A 21,601-nucleotide genomic window follows, 5' to 3' on the forward strand; every position below is an offset into this window, starting at 1 on the left:
TATGCCCATTTTATAGATGAGAATACTGAGGACCAGCAACAGTTAGTACCTTGTCCAAGGTAACACAGCTAGTAGGCTGTGAAGTCTGGACTTAAACTCGGGTCTGGACTTGAATACTTGCATTGATTCTTGTGGAGGAGACAATGCCGACAGAATGCCCCAGAGGGTAGAGTCCCGCCCATGGGGAAAGTATATCCTCCCTGTTGGACCTGGGACCTGTCTGAGGGGTGGTGAGAGTCCCATCCAGGGAAATACGTGCAGGCTGGACTGTTCAGGCTAGTCGCTTCCAGCCTCAGTTCTGCCCCAGGCCCCGGCTGTCCTCAGCTTTGCCCACGGTCGGTGATCCTCAGTTTCCTATCTACTAAATGAGCGCATTTCTGGCACCGACTGGCTTTAAAAGGTCAAGCGCCTTGAGGGTCTCAGGTGAAAAGCCGCCTTAGCGACAATCATACAATAATTAATAAAATGTTTTGGCTGGGACTGGAGCAGAGGAAGTAAGCGGCCGCGGCCCGAGGTGACAGCTGGAGGGAGGGGCGGGGCGGAGCCCCGGGATGGGTGGGGAGGGGGCGGGCCGGGTGGCCGAGCTGGGGCAGCGTGAGGACGCACCCGCAGTCGGCCGTCCGCTCGCGCGCCCGCAGCTGCCCCGCGCCATGAGCCGTGAGTGGGACCCCGCTTTCCCGTGCGTCCTCGCGGCCTCCCGGCGGAGCCTTGAACGCCAGGCTCAGCCCCTGTCTCTCTCCTCTGCAGGGAGGAGTCTCTCGCTCCGGTTTCCGCTGCTCCTACTCCTGCTCCCGCCGTCTCCGGTCCTGCCGGCGGACCCTGGGGCGCCCGCACCGGGTAGGCGGCGCCCTCCGCGCCCACGGGGAGCGCCCGGTGCTGCGCCCCTGGCTTGGTCCAAGCCCCTCGTCTCCCCTCCAGCGGGCACAGCTTCTTCCCCTTTCTGGGCAGCGCCTGCGAAAGCGGAGGGGGCCGAGTCCGTTGGTGGGATGGAGACCCCCCGGGTTGTGGCCGTGGCTGGGGGACTACCAGGCTCTTTTTGCCGGACAGGGGATGGTAGGCAGGGAATCGTGCCGGCGGCAGAGGGGCAGCAGGGACAGCTCCTCTCCAGACCCCTTACCTGTTCTGGGCCCCAGCTGTGCAAAAGCCTGCTCCCCCGGCTAGCCCGCCGTTTCCTGCAGGGGCCTCTTTTGCAGGAAGCGCTGAGGCAAAAGCTGGCGGACCAACGAGTTCCCTTTCTGCAGCCTCTAATTTTCTGGGAAATTATCCTAATTCCCAGCCCCAGTAGAGAAGGTGTCCCCTGGTGAAGACCCCACTATATCAGCCATTCCGCGAGGATGGGAGGTGGACATTCATTTACAGAGCCAGGATTCTCTTCCCGGGGTTTAATCCTCCCTCACCTATGAGGTCTCCATTGAGCAGATGAGAAAACTGAGGCTTAGTAGGTGCAGACACTCCCAGGCTCACATAGTACATGGCGGGCTCAGGATTTGAACACAGGACTCTCTGACTCCAGGCACTCTGCAAAGTCTTTCCACAGAAAGCTCCCCTTACCGGCTGCTGGCAGTGCCCGCCCCAAACTCTTTTGATTTTAACACCAAGTACTATGGGGAAAGTCAAGTTCTATGCAGTTCCATCCCTCCCTCCCACAGGCATGAGCCAGGTGAAGGAATTCACTTCTCATCCAGCCAGTCTTCCTCCCCCAGCTTATACTGTGTGTGTGTGTGTGTGTGTGTGTGTACCTTTGCACGCTCGGAATGCAGCTACCCCCACCACCTGCCTGGCCCATCCTTCTCTGAGTTCCCATTTCCTGTATGTAAAATGGGACTAAGAAAGGACAGGAAAGGAGGGGGGTGGTCTTGCTTTCTGCCCCTATGCTTTAGGAACTTGGTGCTCAGAGGAGAGAGGAATGGTTTCTACATGGGCTGTGAGTTGGACCAGGTCTCTGGTTGAGTTGGTGGCATTGGGGAAGCCAAGGAAAGGATGGAGGCTCTAGGAAAGGATTTGGGTCAGCAAAAACCTGGTTTGTGGAAAGAGGAGAAGGAAGATCCATGTGGCCAGCACTTTACAGTTTACAAAGGCTTGCTGTGGGCATCGACTTCTGTGGAATTCACAACAGTCCCGCGAGGGAGATGTGTTTGGCTCATTTTACGGAAGAGGGACTGGAGGTCCAGAGGTGGTGAGCCCACTCGTCTGAGGCCCCACAGTGAGCTGGCAGAGCAGCAGCCTGACCAGGCTGTCTCCACGATCTATTTTGCTAGTCCCCAGAAGAGCCCAGTCCTTTCTCTAAGGTCCCATCTGACCCCATCCAGGCCTCTGGGTCCAGCCTCTTTGTTGCTTGTGCCTGTTGTGGGGGATGAGATGGAGTCCGTCTTGGGGGGCAAGGCTGTGCCAGAGGATCCATAGTGCTCAAGTTTATCCCTGTCCACTCCTGGATTTTTCTTGGTATCATCTTCCTTGCTAGGACAGAGCACTGATGACCAGAGATGCACAAGAAGCCACAGCCTGAGCCACATATATATGTATAGTTTTAACTTTTTCTACTTGTTAATCATAAACGTTTCAACAGAATTGCTCTCTTCGTTCCTGAGGGCTTACTTCTGTCAGTCTTTGGCGGGGGCTGGGAGACATAGGCTGGAGGAGCGCACAGTCTGATGGGAGAGACAAATGGTAACAGTGGTTTATCCAGGGGATCAAGGGCCATGGCTTAGGAACGCAAGGGGTGGGGCTTAAGAGTAGTTGGGGGGGGGAGTAGTTGCCTCTCAATGTGAGGAATTGAGGAAGGCTTCTTGGAGGTGGTGACATTTGAATTGGACTTTGAAGGAGGTGGCAGGTGGGAGAGACACCAGGACTATGGTGAAGCACTACAAAGGTCTTTGTGGTAGAAGCAGTGGCATGATCCAAGGTGCAAGGAACTGAGAGGTAGATGGGAGAGTAGGGAGCCATAGGACCTGAGGCAGGTGCTGGATGACAGGGCCTACAGATGCAGGATGAGAAGCTGGGACCGGAGCTGAGGGTCATTGGGAGTGAGAGAAAGAGGATGGATGAATGACTTGAGGCAGGACTGGAGGCCCAGGAACCCAGTCAGAGGGCCAAGAAACCCAGCAAGGCTCAAGGAAAGAGTGGATGGCCGATGGGGTGCAGGGCAGGAGGTTTGGATGCCCTGTGAGTAAATTCAAGCCCGAGCTACCCGGGCATCTGCCCCAGGAAGTTGAAGTCTGTGGCTTTCTAACCCCAGAGGAGGTCAAAGGAGACAAGAAATGAGAAGACCAGGCTGCAGACTTACCCAAGAGGGCAGGTGTCCGCAGGGAGTGTGGCTTCTGCTCTATGTAGGGGAAGAGATGGGGCCCAGCTCGGGGTCGGGGGGAAGGCTGTGTCGGGGGGCTTTGTAATACTCAGTTTCATTCCCTCCAGCTCCCCGAGTTTGGCTTTGTGACCTCTTCCTAGGTAGGGATAGATTGGGCACGACCTGATACTCGAGCTGTGTGCCAGGTGGGGCAGCCAGGGCCAGCTAACCTTGGCATGTGGGGTGGGGACCCAGCCTGTGCTGGCTTTCCCTCTGCCTGCAGCCTGCTGCTCCCAATCTCCAGTACCAGCTGGGCCTGTGGGCAGGAGGGGCTTCCTCTCTAGCGGGGCTCCTCCAGCTGCCGGCTAGGCTGTGAGGGCCTCGAGCTGCCAGCCCAGCGAGGTGTAGGGCTGGCCCGGGTCTGGCCACTCGGGGCCAGTTTTTCCCTTTGGCTGTCAGGCCCGTGGATTTCTCTAAATATTATTCTTAGGGGATTTGGGTGCAGCCTCTTCTCTTGCTGCCTGCCGCCTCCACATCCTGGAGGACTTGGTGTTCCCTGGCTGTGCCTGTCTCCTAGTCACGCTCAGCCCTGTGTCCAGAGCCCCAGCTCTTGGGCTGGGGGCATTTTCTTGCCGAAATCCTCGGAAGGGCTCTGGAGCCAGGTAGTCCTGGACAGTGGTTGTCTGCGGGAACGTAGCCCGGCTTGGCCTCCAGGCCCGTGTGTCTATGGGCAGCCTCAGGGTCTCCGCCCTCAGTGAGAGTAGGCTGTAGAATTCTCTGCTGACAGGACGTGGAGATGACATTGATGAGAGTGATGGAGAGAGCTAGACTGACTCCACCTACGTGTGTGTGTATGTGTGTGTGGGGGGGTCAGGGAAGGCTGCCTTTGAGCTGCCTGCTCCATCACCTCAGTAGGACATACAAGGAAAACAAGGCCCTGAGTGTTCAAGGGACTTGAAGGACACACAGGACACACAGCCAGCAAGAATAGTAACTTTCTAATTTACCTTTCCTGTATACCTATGTGGTATACCTGGCCTGTGCTGGGTGAGGGAGATTCAAGGTGAACTAGACCAGTGCCTGCACCTCCCCACTTGGAGACCTTGATGGAGGGGTGTCCTGTATTGAGCACAGAGCTGGATTGGAATGAAAACATGCAGGATTGAAGCTAGACTCAATGAAATCTTCCATATGAATAGGTCCTGGAGGTCTGGTTGCATCAGGAGATGGCGATCACTGGGGTCTTGGTTTTGCACATTCAGGATTTTCAAGGGTTATCTTGAAGGAACAGGGACGAACCTACCTCACCAGTGGTCATTCCCAGCTTGTGGATCAAAGTGACTCTCCTTTCCCTTTCCTCCCCAGATCTAGACCTGGGCACCTCCAGGAGTGGGAGGGGAGGCGAGGGAAGAGAAAGGGCTTCAAGCCTTGGCTCTGCAACTTGGAAGCCAAGGGGCTCCGGCAGGTCTCCAGCCTCCTCTGGGCCTGTGTTCCTCATTGTGCAATGGGGAGGCCTCCCCGCTCCTAGGGAGTGCTGGGGAGATAAATGGGTGTAGGAATGTAAGGTCATAGACTTGCTCAGCTACAGCCCTGGCTTCCCAGCCCTACGGTGACAGTCCAGCTGTGGTCAAGCAGCACCAGTCTCCTCCCTGACACCCTGGGGCTCAAGGGCTCTTGTCTTCACTGGGCAGGAGTTTTCTTGTCCTGGGAAGCTGGAGTTTATAGAAACAGCTTGGGGAGGAGAAAGGAGAGCTGGGATGGGGAAGGAGGGAGGGGTCCTCCTGGCAGGGGCGGGGCCTTGTGTGGGCAGCCACTGAAGGTCCTGAGCGCCCAGGAGGGGCAGAACTGGGGGCACAGCAGGAGGCCTTGCCTCTAGCCTCAGAGGGTAGGCTGTGAGGGTGAAGGCTAACCCGGGAGTGGCCAGTCTCCTCTTGTCCTTTTATTAATTCCACAGACATTTGTTAAGCTTTGGCCACCTCATCTGGCTCCCTGAGTGACCGGATCCCCCTAGTTCCTGGGCTGAGCCTAGGCTGTGTGCCCAGCCTGGGTGGGGAGGAGGACCCTGGGGAAGGTGTGGCCCCCTCTTTTGGAAGCTTGTGGTGGAGAACAGCCAGGAGGAGGGAGAGTGGGAGGAGTCAGTGTGGGGACATTGGGGGGAGCTTTGGGGGACAGGGTGAGGGCTCCAAGGGAGGGTCCAGTTGATGGGGAAGAGACTCTGGAGGATCAAAACCTGGATGAGGATGGAGAAGCCTTTGGTTGTTGGGTGGTGAGGGAGGGGCTGCGGCAGCATGCTTGAGTTTCAGGACCCTGTTGAGAACCCTGCTGTGGTGGAAATGGGGACCTGGAGCCCAGGGGAGGCTTGGCCTTAGCCCCATGCACCTCTGGTGCTAGAGAGCCTTGCTATCACTGGGAGCTGGGCAGTGGGGAGCTCCAGGGGCTACTGGGCAGGTGAATTGGGCAGGAGGGATCAAGGAGGAGCATCCCGGCAGGGAGGGGGACCATATTCCTGAGCCAGCTGGAGTACCGATCCTGAGCCCCTTTGGCCTTTCTGGGTCTGTGGCCATGGGAAGGGGAGGCCCCTTCCCTGGGTCTTGCCTGCCAGGTCTGCCTGTGGCAGCCTGATAAGGCCTTTCTGTCCATCCTTCTTCCCCTAGGCCCCTTCCTCCTACACCCCCGCTGGCCGCAGAGATGCCATTGTGAGACTGTGGGGCGTCACTAGGGCTTAAGCAAAACGTTTTGCATGAGTCTTGCTATTTTTTCTTGTGTGCGTGGGGGGTGCTGGGGGCCCTCTCAGAAGGCAGTTTGGGTGGGGGGCAGGTAGGAGGAAGCTGCTGCCCAGGCTAAACCCCGTGCTGTGACGAGAGGCCATGGAGACTGGAGGGCCAGGACTTGCCCAAGGTAGAGCCCTTTGACCCTGGCACCCTGCGCTGACTGACCGTCTCACACCAGTTTGCTCTTACTTTTGCTACCTTCTTGGCCCCCGCTGATCAGTTGCACAAAGAGTAAGAGTTCCCTATACCATTGGCTCCGAGCCCAGTTAAAGAAGTGTCTGCAGAAGGGTTTCTGGTATTTTCTGCAGAAGGCCAGGAAAGGAGCCTCCTGCCAGGAGCCAGGAGTCTAGGGTCTACCTGGTTCTGCTGTGTGTCCTTGGCCAAGTCTCCACCTCTCTCTTAGCCTTGGTTTCTCCTGCTGAGCAGGCAGGGGGGACTCTGTGAGGTGGGGGGTGGGGTGGACCTGAACAAGCCTCAAGAGTCTAACTTTGCCACTAAAGAATCACTGAGGTGGTGTAGATTTGAGCAAGGTCAGGGTGGGTGGCCACAGGGATCTGGATTAGATGCAGCGAGGAACTTGGGGGTTTCTCCAGGAGGAAGGAGGCGGCTACTGAGCTCCACTCACCCTCTCCGGAGACTTCGCTGGCCATGTCTCTCCTGTTCCCTTGGTCCACGACCTTCCTCAGGATCTTAGAGTGCAGACAGGACCCTGACAGGTCAAGACTGGGCCTCTCGGGAATGGGGGCTGAGGCATGTGGGGCATTGGAGTTTCCCTTCTCTCTCCAGTGCACACTCTGTCCCCAGGGTCTGAAAAATTTCCTTGGACTTGCTGTCCAGCCAGCGGGGGCGGTGGGGGAGTGAAGGGGAAGGCATGGTCTGGTGTGACCGTTGTCTGCTATCCTCTCTGGCTTTCCATTTTTCTGGCCTCAGTTTCCCCTTCTGCAAAGTAGGCATTGTGATGGCAGATCTCATTTTTTTTAGTGTCCAGGTGCTCAGAAATTGGGGGCTAGTTTGGAAGAACACCCCCATCTCTGTCCCCTTTCTGAACCCTACAAACCCCGCTGTTGGTGCTGGGCTCTGACTCGGCAGGAAGTGATTGCTCCCTGAGCCTGTGGCCACAGCCTCTTATCAGCTATTTCCTAGCCTTGGCAACAAAGCTGGGGGTCTGGACTCTTCCTCTGCCCCCTTTGGTGGCAGCAGGGAGGAAGAGGGGACTATCCCTTGGGACCCAATGTGGGCTGCAGCTGGGCCTGGAAATGCAGAATGGGGATTTATGCTCCTGGTTGTGGGAACTGGGGAGAGGGCACCCTTAGGGGACGGGACGCTCAGTGTCCACAGAGAGGGGCTACCCCTGATTTAGGACAGAGCTGCAACCCAAGTCCATTCCTCGGGCCCCTCACTCCCCCTTAGGGCTGGATGGGTTAGGAGACCCCACATGGTCTTTGACACGTGTTTCTCACCCACAGTGAACCCCTGTTGTTACTATCCGTGTCAGAACCAGGGTGTCTGTGTCCGCTTCGGCCTGGACCGCTACCAGTGTGACTGTACCCGCACCGGCTATTCCGGCCCCAACTGCACCATCCGTGAGCCAGGCCCCCACCCCCACCCCTCCTCTCCTCAGCTTTCTTCTGCCCCTGGACCCTCCTCCCAGACCCCATTTCCTGTCCTCATCTCTGTCCATGGCCACCTTCTCTTCCTTGCCTGGCTCTACCCTCTGGCTGGCCTGGCTTCTACATGAGCTTTTGCTCCTGGTCTTCCCACACTCCTTGGTTCTGGCTCTGTGGGAATTCTTTACCCCCTCCCCGGCCCTGGCCCCTGGCCCCACATCTGGTTTTGGCTCTGTCATGTCTCCGTCTTTACCCCTGTCCCACCAGTACTACTCTGTTCCCTCTGGGCCCTCATTCCCAGTCCCTACCTGCCACCTGGCTACTTCTGGTTCTGCCGGCAAGGCTGACTGACTGGCTCCCCCCACCCCTGCAGCTGGACTCTGGACCTGGCTCCGGAATTCCTTGCGGCCCAGCCCCACTTTTGTCCACTTCCTGCTCACGCACGGGCGCTGGCTCTGGGAGTTTGTCAATGCCACCTTCATCCGAGACACGCTCATGCGCCTGGTACTCACAGGTGGGTGTGGGGCAGGGCCTCCCTAATCGGAGGAGCAAGAACTCCTGCCAGTTCTTGCGATTCTTGGCATCTGATAAAGGCAGCGGGTGGGGAGACTCTACAATGCCAGAGAAAACAAGCCCCAGCCCAAGAGGAGGAGGGAGGGGGGTACAGCTGGGGTGTGAACACTGTTGTCACCATTATTTTCACCCTGCAGTGCGTTCCAACCTTATCCCCAGCCCTCCCACGTACAACACAGCGTACAACTACATCAGCTGGGAGTCCTTCTCCAATGCGAGCTATTACACCCAAATTCTACCCTCTGTGCCCCAAGGCTGCCCAACGCCGATGGGGACCAAAGGTAATGGGAAGGGGTGAGGAGCTGTACCTGGGGATTGTATGGGGTGCTCAGTTCTCCTCGTTGGCAAAATGGAGGTAGAAGAGCAATTATTGACCCATTTCACTGATGGGTAGACCAAGGCAAGACAGCTGACACATCCAGAACCAGGGATGAGGACAGGAAAGGACAGCAAAGGGTTAGGCCTGAGGTCACCTAAAAAATGTCAGAGGCAGAGAGAGACCAATGTTTCCCTATTTCCAGGGTACCTCTCTGCCTGAACCTTATCTACTGATGAGGGGGACTCTGCTGGGGTAGGGGTGACTTGATGAGGAAATGTGGGGAGGAGTGAGTGGGGTGCTGTGTTGGGTCCTAACTTTGTGTTGGTTCTTTACTAACGTAAATCATTCCCATGCTTTACCAGGGTAAAGTTCAAATAAGGTTAGGGTTTTTCTTTAGTTGTCCAAGACCCACTTGGCCTCATTGGCAAGGGTCTTCCTTCTAAGACCTTCTTCTCACTCCATCCTTAATGATCCAGAAGCCTGGGGGTTACTCAGTTCAGAGTTATTCAGTTCAATTCTGCTTCAAGAACAAGAAAAGGAGAGAGGCTCATCATTCCACCACTGCTGTGGAGTTCCCACCACATGGTGTCGCTGCTGAAGCTGTTTCTGTGCAGCCTGGTGGTCGTACTTTTTCAGGTTTCAAGCCTTGCATAGGTATTGAAGTCCTGGCTTGGGTCTCTATGGCTTTCACGCACATGGTTAGCTACTATTCCCAAAGCATAACTTATTCTCCCAGCACACCTGGATCTTGCCAACACTGCTGGAATCAATTTTTGCCCATTGTCAATGAGTGAGGATTCCAAATTATGGGTCATGAACCACTCCCTCTAACTTTCCTTTTGGTGAGCTTCGTTTGGGGTACTTGATATCTCTTTCTGTCAGAGAAATCCAGCTGGCTATGTCATTTCAAAGAGTTTCCATTTTCTGTAATCTTCAACATTGAGTCTTATATGAGGTGTGGTGAAGGGACACCTTTATCAGAACATTAAAAAAAAAAAAAAAGAAAACCAAAAAACTATTATTCCTTTCTGTGAGGGGGATTTGGTACCAACTCATAATTAAGGACTCTCAGTATGTATTCTCATAATGACAGGCACCTGCTTCATGCTGATTTTTTTAAGCCTCAGACAGAAAGTCTGGCATCATTTAAATTGGTTGGCAAACTAAAAAGCCTGCCAACCAAATCCAGCCCGCCCTCTGTTTTTGTAAATAAAGTTTTATTGGAACACAGTCACATTCATTTGTCTGTGGGTTATCTTTGGCTGCTTCCCTGCTATTTGGTTTCCTACAAAACTGAGTAGATGAGACAGAGACCATGTGGTCTGTGAAGCCTGAAATATTTATTACCTGCTTTTTTTTTTTTTAAAGTTTGCTGACTCTTGGTCAAAAAGATTCAACCTCACTAGTTCTCTGTCATGATTACATCATCTTAGGAAGTTCCTCAAATCCACTTACAAAATAGGTATCATTTGCCCTATTTTACAGATGAAGAAATTGAGGTTCAGAGAAATGAGATGATTTATCTATGTTCACATAGTAAGAAGGTGTCATTACCAGTTGCAAACACAGGATACCTTGCTCCAGGGCCAGGAATCGAGTCCTGTGTGTGGAGGGGGGTGGTTAATTTTTCATTATGGAAAAATTTCAAATATACACAAAAGTCAAGAAGAAAGTTTAATGAACTATGTACCCATTTCCTAGTTTCAGTACTACAGCTTTCCAATCATATTGCATCTATTCCATCTTAGTTTTCATTGAAGTATTTAATTTTTATTTAAAGCAGATTCCAGATATCAGTTTCAAATATCACCCATAAATACTTCTACGTCTTTTGATAGAGAGGGTACAGGGACTGCTGTGGGTGGGGAGGTGGTCCAGAGGAGGCTGCTCTGGGTGTCCTGCTTGGGCCAGTTTGCTTGGTGAGCCCAGAAATCCCTAGGTCAAGAAGACCCAGACAGGATCCGGGCAGCTATATTTCCTACCTCTGCCACCAGGGAAGAAGCAGCTGCCAGATGCCCAGCTCCTGGGCCACCGCTTCCTGCTCAGGAGGAAGTTTATCCCTGATCCCCAAGGCACCAACCTCATGTTTGCCTTCTTTGCACAACACTTCACCCATCAGTTCTTCAAAACTTCTGGCAAAATGGGTCCTGGCTTCACCAAGGCCTTGGGCCATGGGGTGAGTATGTAGGAGGGGCTCAGGACTGCTGTGAACCTATCCTGGTACCTGCGGGTCATTACTGGTGGGGCAGGACTCAGGTGATGTGAGTGGACCTCTCTCTGTCCTCAGGTAGACCTGGGCCACATTTATGGAGACAATCTGGAACGCCAGTATCACCTGCGGCTCTTTAAGGATGGGAAACTCAAGTACCAGGTAGTGCTGGGCCTGGGGGTGGGGCGGGGGGAAGGGTCTCCCATGGTCTTCCTGGCACAAATTACTGTGGGGAAGGGTGAGACATGTCCGCAAAGGGCCAGCCATGGGAGCTGGAGATGTGTGCCAGGAGAAGAGACAGTAAGTAAACCCTGGGAAGGAGTGCCAGTCACGCAAACCAAATGAGGAACATTCCTGGCACCCTGTGTCCTGCTGGGAGGGGTTTGGTTGTCTGTCTCAAACATTTGTAGTTTGCATTCATTCATTTAATTTTTCCACAATATTAATTGGGCGCCATGATGTGCCTTGCACAAGTGATTGAGCAGTCCTGTCATCAGGAAACCTCAACCTGTCAGGGGCCACAGACATAAATGCTAGGAGGTAAGTTCCATGAGAACTTCCTGTCTAAACTAGCAATGTCCTACAGAAACATAATGTGAGCCACATAGGTAATTTAAATCTTCTAGTTGCCCCATGAAAAAGAAGCAGGTGTAATAGATTTTAATAGTATATTTACTTGATATGGTATTTCTGAATATTATCATTTCAACATGCAATCAATACAAAAATTATTAATAAAGTCCTCAGCCAGGCACAGTGGTACACATCTGTAATCCTAGGTACTCAGGAGGCTGAGGCAGGAAGATTGCAAGTTTGAGGTCACCCTAGGCAATATAGGGAGTGCCTGTCTCAAAATAAAATTTTTAAAAAGGTCTGGGGATGCAGAAGTGGCAGAGTACTTGCCTAGCTTGCACCAGACCCTGGGTTCAACTCCTGGTATTGAAAAAAAAAAATCTTACACTACTCTTTTAAAACTAAATCTTATAAAATCTGATGTATATTTATACTTGAAGAATATTTTAGTTTGGATGCTAAATTTTCACTGGTAATATCTGTATTTAGATTCTATAAAATTTATAGTTAAGTAGATTCACATAGCCAAATTGTTCTCAACATACCTAAAGATTTTACAATAGTTGCAGTATCAGTTTTAAAATTTAAATCTTAATCTAGTAAAAATCTAAATAAAATTTAAATTAGATTCAGTTCTTCATTCACGCTAGCCAAATTTCTAGTACTTAAGATCTGCACATGGCTAGTGGCTACCTTATTGGATTTTGTAAATCTAAATGAGCAAAAACCAAAACAAAGTTTTGAATCTTTTGGACTAAGAACAGTAGTTGGCATGTAGTAGTTCATCAGTGTGTATTTAATGAATGAATTAATTAATGAAGGAACTGCCATATAACCATTTACACTGGTGACAGCTGCCACTAAGGAGAAGCTGTGGGTGCTTTTAGAGTGTTCAGAGGTGGGGGAAGGCTTCTCTAGGAAGTTAGGAATAAAGAGAGAATTGCATAAAAGGGAGGAGGGATTAGGGAGGCCAAGCAGGGGTAAGGGCTCTCCAGGTAGAAGGTTCAGTGTGTGCAAAGGCTTGGAGGCAGGAAGCAGCTTGGGTGACTTGGAGGGGATGTAAGATATTTCCTGAACCCAGCAATCAAATGTAAGATTCTGAATGAGGGTGTTTATATCTGCAGGGGGCCGTAGTAAGGATTTCTGATTTCTAAGATCAGAGAGAGGACTTGGAAGGGTTTCAAGCCTGCGAGGGATATTAGATGTGAGTCTTTTAAAAGGTGGTGCTGACTTCAGTGTAGAGAATGGACTATGTGGGGTAAAGAGTGGACACAGGGAGCCCATTTAGGGAGTGGAATCCGGGAGGAAGATGAGGGTGGGTTGGACAAGGGTGGTGTTCTCAGAGTCGGCGAGCAGGAGCCTGATTTGAAGAGAGGTTCGGGAGGTAGACTTGACAGCCTTGGTAAAGGTCAGGCAGCAGCTGAAGTGTGGGGGGTGGGGACTTGGGCGCTGCGGATGCCCCGCCCCCAGGTTGCCAGGCAACTCCATCCCACAGGTGTTGGATGGGGAGATGTACCCGCCTTCGGTGGACCAGGCTCCGGTGTTGATGCACTACCCACGGGGCATCCCGCCCCAAAACCAGATGGCGGTGGGCCAGGAGGTGTTTGGGCTGCTTCCCGGGCTCATGCTCTATGCCACACTCTGGCTGCGCGAGCACAACCGCGTGTGTGACCTGCTGAAAGCCGAGCACCCAACCTGGGATGATGAACAGCTCTTCCAGACCACCCGTCTCATCCTCATAGGTGAGGCCTCCGAACAAGCCCTGCCCAGGATGGCCACCTGCTCAGTCCTGAGACACAGGGCCGGGGTTAGAATCCTGGCTCTTCTGCTTACCTGCTGGGAAACTGCTTGCAGGCTGCTCCAGGTCTGTGAGCCTCAGTCCTGGAATCTGTACTTGGGGGCGGATCATGGTTGAAAGGATGTGCTGAGTTGATGAATGGGATGCACCTAGTAGGTCTGCAGAGAATGGGTGACTGTGGTGTTTGATGATGAGCTGAACTGAGCGACACATGGCACATTTGATTAGCAGCCCCCCAGATGCACACTTGGTGTCCCCAGCACACACAGGGTCAAACCTCTGCTTGCCCAGCCTTCAGGCATCTTCCTGTTTCCTGCTCTGCATGTGTCTGCTTTTCTGGAGTTGGGCAGCTTCTAGGTGACTCAGGGACAGGATATTTTTGTGTTCCCTACGGGGGCGAGTCTGCAACCTAAAATGTCAGAAGGCTTCTTGCCTGGGAGCTTAGCTCCTCACACCCCTGTCCAGACATGGTCTCTCTGAGTCACCAGTAGCCAGCCCCTGCCCCCACTTCTGGGCACTACTGGGCATGACTGGTCCCAATTATAGTGCCTAATTCACTGGAGCCTAGAAGGCAAGAACTGCCTGAAGAGGGTGGAGGGGCTGATTCCAAAGTTCCAGCCCTGAAGAGACCTTGACCAGAGAGGGCAAGAGTAAGGCTGGAGGCCCTCATTGCACTAGCTGGTTCTGAAGGCCAAAGGCAGGAATCCTAGGGCACTGCACATCCAGGGCTTCATGTAACTCCACCACAGTTAAACGTTATTGGTTTGAACCAGATAAGATTACACTTGTGAAAATTAAGATTCAGAGAGATTAAGTGAATTTTCCAATGCCACTCAGCAGAGGGACACTTGAAATAGGTCTGATTCAATGAATATTGTTATCCTGAGATTAATATAGATTTTACAGATAAGGAAAGAGAGATTAAACGAATCTTCAGAGAGATTAACTAACTATCTTGGTCTGAGTCTACAAATGGTGAAGTTAGGATTTGGACCCAGGTCTGCTCATTCCAAATTCTGTGGCTCCTGTTCAGTTTACTAAAATCCAATTTGTGTTTAATGGCTAATTGGTCAAAATATTAGTTTATTTTAATATCTAATTGGCCAGTTTTTATTTTGTTATGGAATGTTCAATTTGCTTCTTCCCTGATATTTACTATGTAGCTGGTTCCTGAGAGGGAAAAGGAAAAAAATCTATCCATAAGAATTCTTATATATAAAAACCTATAAGAAATGTATTTTTTTCAAACATATTCACGGAGAGGCTCACCTTCTGTCCTTAGGGTCCCTCCTTTGGTTGCTGTAACAGCTGTCAGGGGGCGTCTCTTTGAAGTCCCCTCCTCCATAGAGGGTGCCAGTATAGAGAGCCCTCACTAAGTCGAACTCTACTTATCTACTCCAACCTATTTTAGTGGGCTGTGGGAGGGTGGTCACCCACGAGTTGCAAAACCAAACCTTGGACAACTCCTTTGCATGTTCAGCTTACGTGGGACTAGAACTTCCCTTTGGGATGTGGGAGTAGTGGTGTTTCTGTCTTGGGACCTTGGTCAAACCTGAGAAATAGACAGTTCTATTTTCATATCCTGTTTCAAGGAGACAAAGTGGAAGTGGCCAAATAAAATTAGCAACAATAAGGATACCATAGCAAGCAGCACTTTTTGTGAGTGGGCATGCTTTGCCAGCCAGGTATCTTGTCACTGTGCTCTGCTGACCCGATTTCTAATCCTCCCCTGCGCAGGGGAGACCATCAAGATTGTCATTGAGGATTATGTGCAGCATTTGAGTGGCTACTTCCTGCAGTTAAAGTTTGACCCAGAGCTGCTGTTCAGAGCCCAGTTCCAGTACCAAAACCGCATCGCCGTGGAATTCAACCAGCTCTACCACTGGCATCCGCTCATGCCTGACTCTTTCAAGGTGGGCTCCCAAGAGTACACCTACGAGCAGTTCTTGTTCAATACCTCCATGCTGGTGGACTACGGGGTCGAGGCCCTGGTGGATGCCTTCTCTCGCCAGAAAGCTGGCCGGGTAAGCCTGGGAGCCGTGTGGGTGGGTTCAGGAGGGCTCTGGGCTCCATAGACCTGGGTTCAAATCCCAGTTCCTTCCCCTGTAAAGTGGGGGTGTTGTCACTTTAAAAGGATGATTATAGGCATTCCCTCATGAATTGTCTTGTTCATTTGTTCATTTGATAACACCAGACATTATTAATGCAGGTGCTGAGGATATACTGATGAACAAGACTGATGTGAGTCTTGGGTCCTTGTTCCTTTGGCATTTACACCTCAGAAAGGGATAATCATTCTATGACAGTTCAACATTATTTGAGCACTTGCTGTATGTGAGGCATGGTGCTCAGTGCTGTTCTGATGTTATTAGAATCATACTTGCAATTGAGGAACAGGACATCCAGGGTATAGTAACATGAGAAAAATCTTGTACATCGTGTTTTTTAGATCCACACTTCTGTCATGGACTGAACTCTATCTTCCCTCAAATTTGTACATTGAAATCCTAACCCCTCAAACTTCAGAATATTTGGGAATAATGTCTTCAAAGAGTTGATCAAGGCTAATGAGGAAATTAGGGTGGGCCACAATCTAATATGATTGGTATTCTTCTAAGAAGAGATTAAGATTTGGATACACACAGGGGGAAGACTGTGAAGATGTAGGGTGAAGATGGCCTTCTGCAAGCCAAGCAGAAAGGCCTCAGGAGAAACCAGTTCCCTGACAATTTTGTCTTGGACTTCTAGCCTCCAAACCCTGAAGAAATAAATTTCTGTTGGTTGAGACACTCAGATTAGAGTCACTCAGATTGTCTTGGTAGGAAGCTGTGGCACCATATAGACTTGGACTTCCTTCTGGGATTTCAACTGGAGTTAGCACATGCTGCCACCAGCCTATGGTGGTTGGTTTATGGCCTCTGTTCTTTGTGGGGACACAGATGTGAATAGAGACAATAACCCCTGTGTGAGACTGTGTGGTTTCCAAAGAATTTATTAAGAATGACCTTGACAATGCACGTGAAAGACAAGACAAAAGGGCAACAGAAATGCACTGACTGTCAGGATATTCCAAAGAGCATGAGAAGTGATCAAATCTGGCTTTCCCTGAAAATCATCTCACAAGGCCACTCTCTGGGGGGGGGGGGGTGACCGTGTGACCAACACTCCAACTGCTTTGCATCTTTTCTGTCATTTATTTTACCATAATCTATCAGGTAGATGCTTTTACCTTCCCCATTTTTGCATATGAGGAAACGCAAAGTTAGCTCAATAACTGCCCAAGGTCCCTATGTTTGTCTGGCATAACAAAGTCCCCCACAAACTGGGTGGCCTAAAACAACAGAAATGTATTCTTCCACTGTTCTGGAGACTAGAAGTCTGAGATTGAGGTAGCAATAGGGCCATGCTCTCTCTGAATGCTCTAGGGCACCATCCGTTCCATGTCTTTCCCTGAGTTTCCGGCAGTTGCTGACATCCTCAATGCTCCTTGGCTTATAGGTCTATCAGTCCAATCTCTGTCTCTGTTGTCACCAGTGTTGTCCCTGTGTCTTTATTCTCATCTTACGAGGATACCGGAACATAGACTTATTGGATTAGGGCCCACCCTAATCAAGTATGATTTCCTCTTAACTTGATGATTACATCTATCTGTAAAGACTGTACAAGTAAGTCTCCACTTATCAGTGAGGGATACCTTCCAAGACCCTCAATGGATGTCTGAAACTTCAGATGGTACTGAACCCTATGTACACTGTTTCTTCCTATATATACATACTTAGGATAATGTTCAATTTATAAAATAGGCACAATAAGAGGTATATCGTAATACTAATGATAAAATAGAATATCTATAACTGTAATAAAAGTATGTGAATGTGGTCTTCTCTGTCTCTCAAAATATCTTATTGTACTGCACTCACCCTTCTGCAATGGATGAAGTGAGATGAATGACACAGCATATGATTCAGGGTTAGTTTTCTACAGAAGGGTTACTTGAACATAAGCACCCTGATGTCGTGACAGTTGATCTGATAACCAAGAAGCTGTTAAGTGATTGACTAGCCAGGAGCTCAAAGTGTGGATATGCTGGACCAAGGGATGATTCACATCCTGGGCAAGACTGAGTGGGGCTGAGCTAGATTTCATCATGCTACTTAGAACAGCACGCAATTTAAGACTTATGAATTGTTTATTTCTGGAATTTTCCATTAAATAGTTTTGGAGCAAAACTGGGTAAGGAGGCAAATGTATTCCAAATAAGGTCCCATTCATAGACACTGCAGGTTAGTACTTCAGTGCACCTTTTGGAGGGACAAAACTCAACCTACAACAGCATGACAACTTGTAAATGTTTGAGCTGGGATTGGTACCAGCCTCTGCTTCCTTTGTCTGCTTTGCTTCAAGCTGTTTAGTTTCATTCAACTGTGTTTTTCTTTTTTCTTGACCAATTATACTTGTTCTGTGGAAACAGACCTGTCTCTTTAGCATTCACATTGTCATTTCATCGGAGCCGTAGAGTTTTCTTTAGACCAATGCTCCTTAAATACTATAAATTGGAATCTTTTTCTGGAGACTTCTTTCCTTACCTCATCAGGTCATCTGGGCTTTGAACCTTATTTCTCTCCTTTTATACAGGATTATACCATGTGTTGATGTGACTCAAGGGAGTGGGGAACAGTGCAGCTTTTGAGAAACTGTAGAGGTCAGCTTCAAAACTGAGGAAGCTGAGAATCTGAAGGGCATAGCATGGCAGAGCTAGGCCAGACCCCCAGCATCATCATGGGCTGAGCCAAGCTCTCTGTCCTCACTTGGAAAGAACTCATGAGGTTCTTTCCTAAGGCCTTATGCAGGCTCCCAGATGGTCTGGCATGACTCTCAGACCAACAGCTGCGCTTGTCTCTTGGCAGATCGGTGGGGGTAGGAACATAGACCACCACATTCTTCATGTGGCTGTGGATGTCATCAAGGAGTCTCGAGAGATGCGGCTGCAGCCCTTCAATGAGTACCGCAAGAGGTTTGGCATGAAGCCCTACACCTCCTTCCAGGAGCTCACAGGTGAGCAGCCATTTCCCAGCCATAGTCCCTGCCCTGGAGGGACTTGTGGTAAAGTGAGAGAGACATCAGGGAAACAGAACGGGACAACACAGGTGGCTAGCACCATGGCTGTGGGCATAAGTGGTGGCAAATGACCCCACTTGAGGAGAGAAGGTGACTTCAGCTGGTTTGAAGGATGAATAGGAATTTTCCAGATGGAAAATAGAGGGAGGAGCATTTAGGTAGGAAGAGCAAGAGCAGTTAGCAGGTGCCCACTGGGTAGAACAGTTAAAGATGGGACTTGGTGGTGGGGTGTGCATTGGTGCCAAACTGTAGACTCTTGGATCTTGGATTTCATGCTAAAGATTTTAAGTTTTATTCTGCCTCAAGGTTCCTCAATACTCATTTATGGACAGCTGCATAAGAATCACTTAGAAATATTATTAAAATACCAAATTTGGCTGGGGTTGTAGCTCAGTGGTAGGGTGTGTCTTTAGCCTGCTCAAGGCCCTGGCTTCAATCCTCAAAACCAAAATAATAAAAACTTCACTTCTTGGGGCTGGGGTGGTGGCTCAGTGGTAGAATGCTCGCCTAGCATGCATGAGGTGCTGAGGATCGATCGGCACTGGGTTCGATCCTCAGCACCACATAAAAACAAACTAATATATCCACCTAAAAAACTAAAAGATACAGAAATAAATAAATATTTAAAAAAATTCACTTCTCAGATCCTCTTCCAGGGATTCTGGTGTTCAAGAATCTGTATGCATGTGTATATGCGCATGTTCTCTCTCTCTCTCTCTCTCTCTCACACACACACACACACACACACACACACACACCTTTCCCCCTAAGATTCTCAGATGTTGGAAACCCTGTCACAGATGATGAGGAACCACTGGAGCAGGGTGTGACATGCCCCCTGTACAGTGCCTTATGGAGAACAGGTAGGGAAGCCCCTTGCTGCCTTCCCTTGGTCACTGTCTGTGAACATGTGGGTCTCAGAGTGCATCCTGGGAGCAGTGGAGAGTTCCCCATGATCCCAGAAAAGCAGTCTTTGTCATTCTTTAATCTCTCATGACTAATGGTCCAGAGGGGCAGAGGGAAGGCTGCCACTGGATGTCTGTGTGAACTTGGACATGTTACATTGCACCCTTGAACTCTAGTTTACAAAGGGGCTTGGACTAAGATAAGGTCTTAAAATCTACCTGAGAAGGAAGCCACATAGACCACACACTCTCTATTGTAAAGACCAGGTATTTTGGGCCCATAGTTGGGGGATGAATTGCTTGAGGTCACAAGCACTATGGTGACAGATCTAGGTCCCTAGACTCTTTCTTCAGTAGCCATTCCTTTCCTAAACTCCATCCAGGATGAAGGTCAATTTGTACTTTTCTTTCTGACCCTTTCCCCCAATTCCAGAGAGAACAGATTTTGTAGGGCATCTGCTCAGTTGTTCAAATTTGGGAATTTCCATTGTCTCCAGAAAGAGACAGGCCTAGAAAGTTCCCTCCCAAGGTCAACCTCAGTGGCACTATGACTCTGACTCTGGCTTCTCCCCATCGTAGGAGAGAAGGAGATGGCAGCTGAGTTGGAGGAGCTGTATGGAGACATCGATGCTTTGGAATTCTACCCGGGGCTGCTGCTTGAAAAGTGCCTACCGAACTCCATTTTTGGGGAGAGTATGATAGAGATCGGGGCTCCCTTTTCCCTTAAGGGTCTTCTAGGAAATCCCATCTGCTCTCCAGAGTACTGGAAACCAAGCACATTCGGTGGCGAGGTAGGCTTCAACATTGTCAACACGGCCACACTGAAGAAACTCGTCTGCCTCAACACCAAGACCTGTCCCTATGTGTCCTTCCAAGTGCCAAACTCCAGTCAGGACAATGGACATGTTGTAGAGCGACCATCCACAGAACTCTGAGAGGGACTAGGAAGCAGTCTTTTGGAGGGTAGGGCTTTGTGCTTGTCATTCTAGAATGCTGAGGTCAGGATTGATATTCCAAAATGGCGGTTTGGGGGTTTGGCCTTTGAAGTGTTGGGGTTGACATTTAGAACTTTGGGTCTCACCCCTTCTCTGGAATATGATGATTTTGTCACTCTAGAATGCCAAATTCCTTGTTAACCATTCAGAATGTTAGGAGTGGTTCTCATTTGGCCTGTCAGAACACTGGGTTTCTGGTTGACAACCTTGAATTTCAGATTTCTGGGAATATAGGCATTCTAGATTATAGAGCTCCTTATGAAATCTTCAATAAGTTAGGGGGTTCTTATTTTGCATTCTAGAATCTGGGTGGCCCTCCAGAATGTTGATGGTATGATTAGTGATTCAGAATGTTGTGCTCCTGGTTGATGACCCAGAACAGAAGCTGGTCCTGACCTGAACGTCTAGACTGTTAATTTGATTAATTTTCCTGTTCAGTGAGATAGCCGTAGACCAGAAGGACCTAAGGACCAACTAGAATGCACTGCCTGAATGTGTTCTTGCACGGAGGGGCAAAGAAGTGGGGTGTTCTTCTTGGTACCCCCACTAGGAACCTGGTCCAAGGATATAGAGAGAACAGATGGGCTTTTCCATGCCATTGGTTGGAAGCCACTCGAGCTCCATCCCCATCCAGGTCTTGACTCATGGCAGCTGTTTCTCATGAAGCTAATAAAATTCTCTTTCCAAAGTTACCTGCTATGTATCTCTTGTGGTCTCATTCCCCAAGTGCAGAGATAACACCAAAGTGGCTTTCTTTTTGCCCCAAGCCAGGTGTACTAGAGGTTCTCCATGGGGATCCTTGGGGCTGACCTTGAATACACTTGAATACCTCGGTGCTTCATTTCTCCCTGTGGGTCAAGCACTTCCTTTTTTCCCCCGGCCACTCTTCTAAAATAACCAATTCCTCAGCACTGGAGATGTCACATTCTGTTCCCACCAGTTGATTTAAACAACTTCCTCCCTGACAGAATAGACAACAGAGAGGAGAGGCCCCTGGGGAGGAGAGCACGACCGTGCACCAACTCTGTACACCTGATTCTTATTTATTTTCAACAGTATGATGTGGGTGAAGTAATCCCCATTTCAAAGCAGAGGAAACTGAGCCTCAGAGTGGCCGAGTGACATGCTTGCCCCACAGGTGCCTTAGACAGGCTTGGGCCCCAGCTCCAGTGGAGTTTAGAGCCTGTGTTCTTCTCATCCCTGGTTTGACTCAGTGCCAGGCCTCATGTTGCTTGTCTGGCTCAGGGTCAAGACCCAGGGTGGGTGTAACCTTCACCTTACACGCTAGCTATTCATTCAGTCGCAAATGTTTATTGTCCTAAGTGCTTACGATGTGCCAGTTACTTTGCTGAGCTTCAGGATACACAGTGAATGATCACTGTTGATAAGGTTTGTGGCCAGGAAAGAGAGAGGCAAGGCCAGAGGGGTGAGGTAAGAGGTTGGGAACGTG

The 21,601-nt window shown here is 50.2% G+C and overlaps 1 protein-coding gene across 4 annotated transcripts; it reads left to right on the forward strand.

Annotated features, from left to right (window-relative positions):
• The first annotated feature begins 588 nt into the window (after positions 1–588).
• Positions 589–20,843, forward strand: Ptgs1 (prostaglandin-endoperoxide synthase 1). Of its 4 annotated transcripts, XM_027944775.2 has the most exons (11): positions 589–657; positions 748–837; positions 7,521–7,637; positions 8,035–8,175; positions 8,372–8,515; positions 10,548–10,729; positions 10,841–10,924; positions 12,831–13,077; positions 14,871–15,157; positions 18,041–18,188; positions 19,736–20,843. In XM_027944775.2, the coding sequence occupies exons 1-11, from the start codon at positions 651–653 to the stop codon at positions 20,089–20,091; spliced, it is 1,803 nt and encodes a 600-aa protein (XP_027800576.2). In that variant the 5' UTR covers positions 589–650; the 3' UTR covers positions 20,092–20,843. The 4 variants fall into 4 exon arrangements, with proteins under 4 accessions (XP_027800576.2, XP_027800568.2, XP_027800593.1 ...); XM_027944767.2 differs by having other exon boundaries at positions 651–837; XM_027944792.2 differs by lacking the exon at positions 589–657 and having other exon boundaries at positions 760–837; positions 7,550–7,637.
• The last annotated feature ends 758 nt before the right edge of the window (positions 20,844–21,601 follow it).

This window comes from Marmota flaviventris, chromosome 13 (assembly GCF_047511675.1).
Source record: "Marmota flaviventris isolate mMarFla1 chromosome 13, mMarFla1.hap1, whole genome shotgun sequence".
Classification (NCBI taxonomy): domain Eukaryota; kingdom Metazoa; phylum Chordata; class Mammalia; order Rodentia; family Sciuridae; genus Marmota; species Marmota flaviventris.

What these genes read in the sequence shown, in the direction of transcription:
- Ptgs1 (XM_027944767.2), top strand. Translation starts at nt 651, where the DNA reads ATGAGCCGTGAGTGGGACCCCGCTTTCCCGTGCGTCCTCGCGGCCTCC. An exon ending in CGGCCCCAACTGCACCATCC is followed by an intron (nt 7,638 to 8,034) that starts GTGAGCCAGGCC and finishes CCACCCCTGCAG; the next exon opens with CTGGACTCTGGACCTGGCTC. An exon ending in CTCCTTCCAGGAGCTCACAG is followed by an intron (nt 18,189 to 19,735) that starts GTGAGCAGCCAT and finishes TCCCCATCGTAG; the next exon opens with GAGAGAAGGAGATGGCAGCT.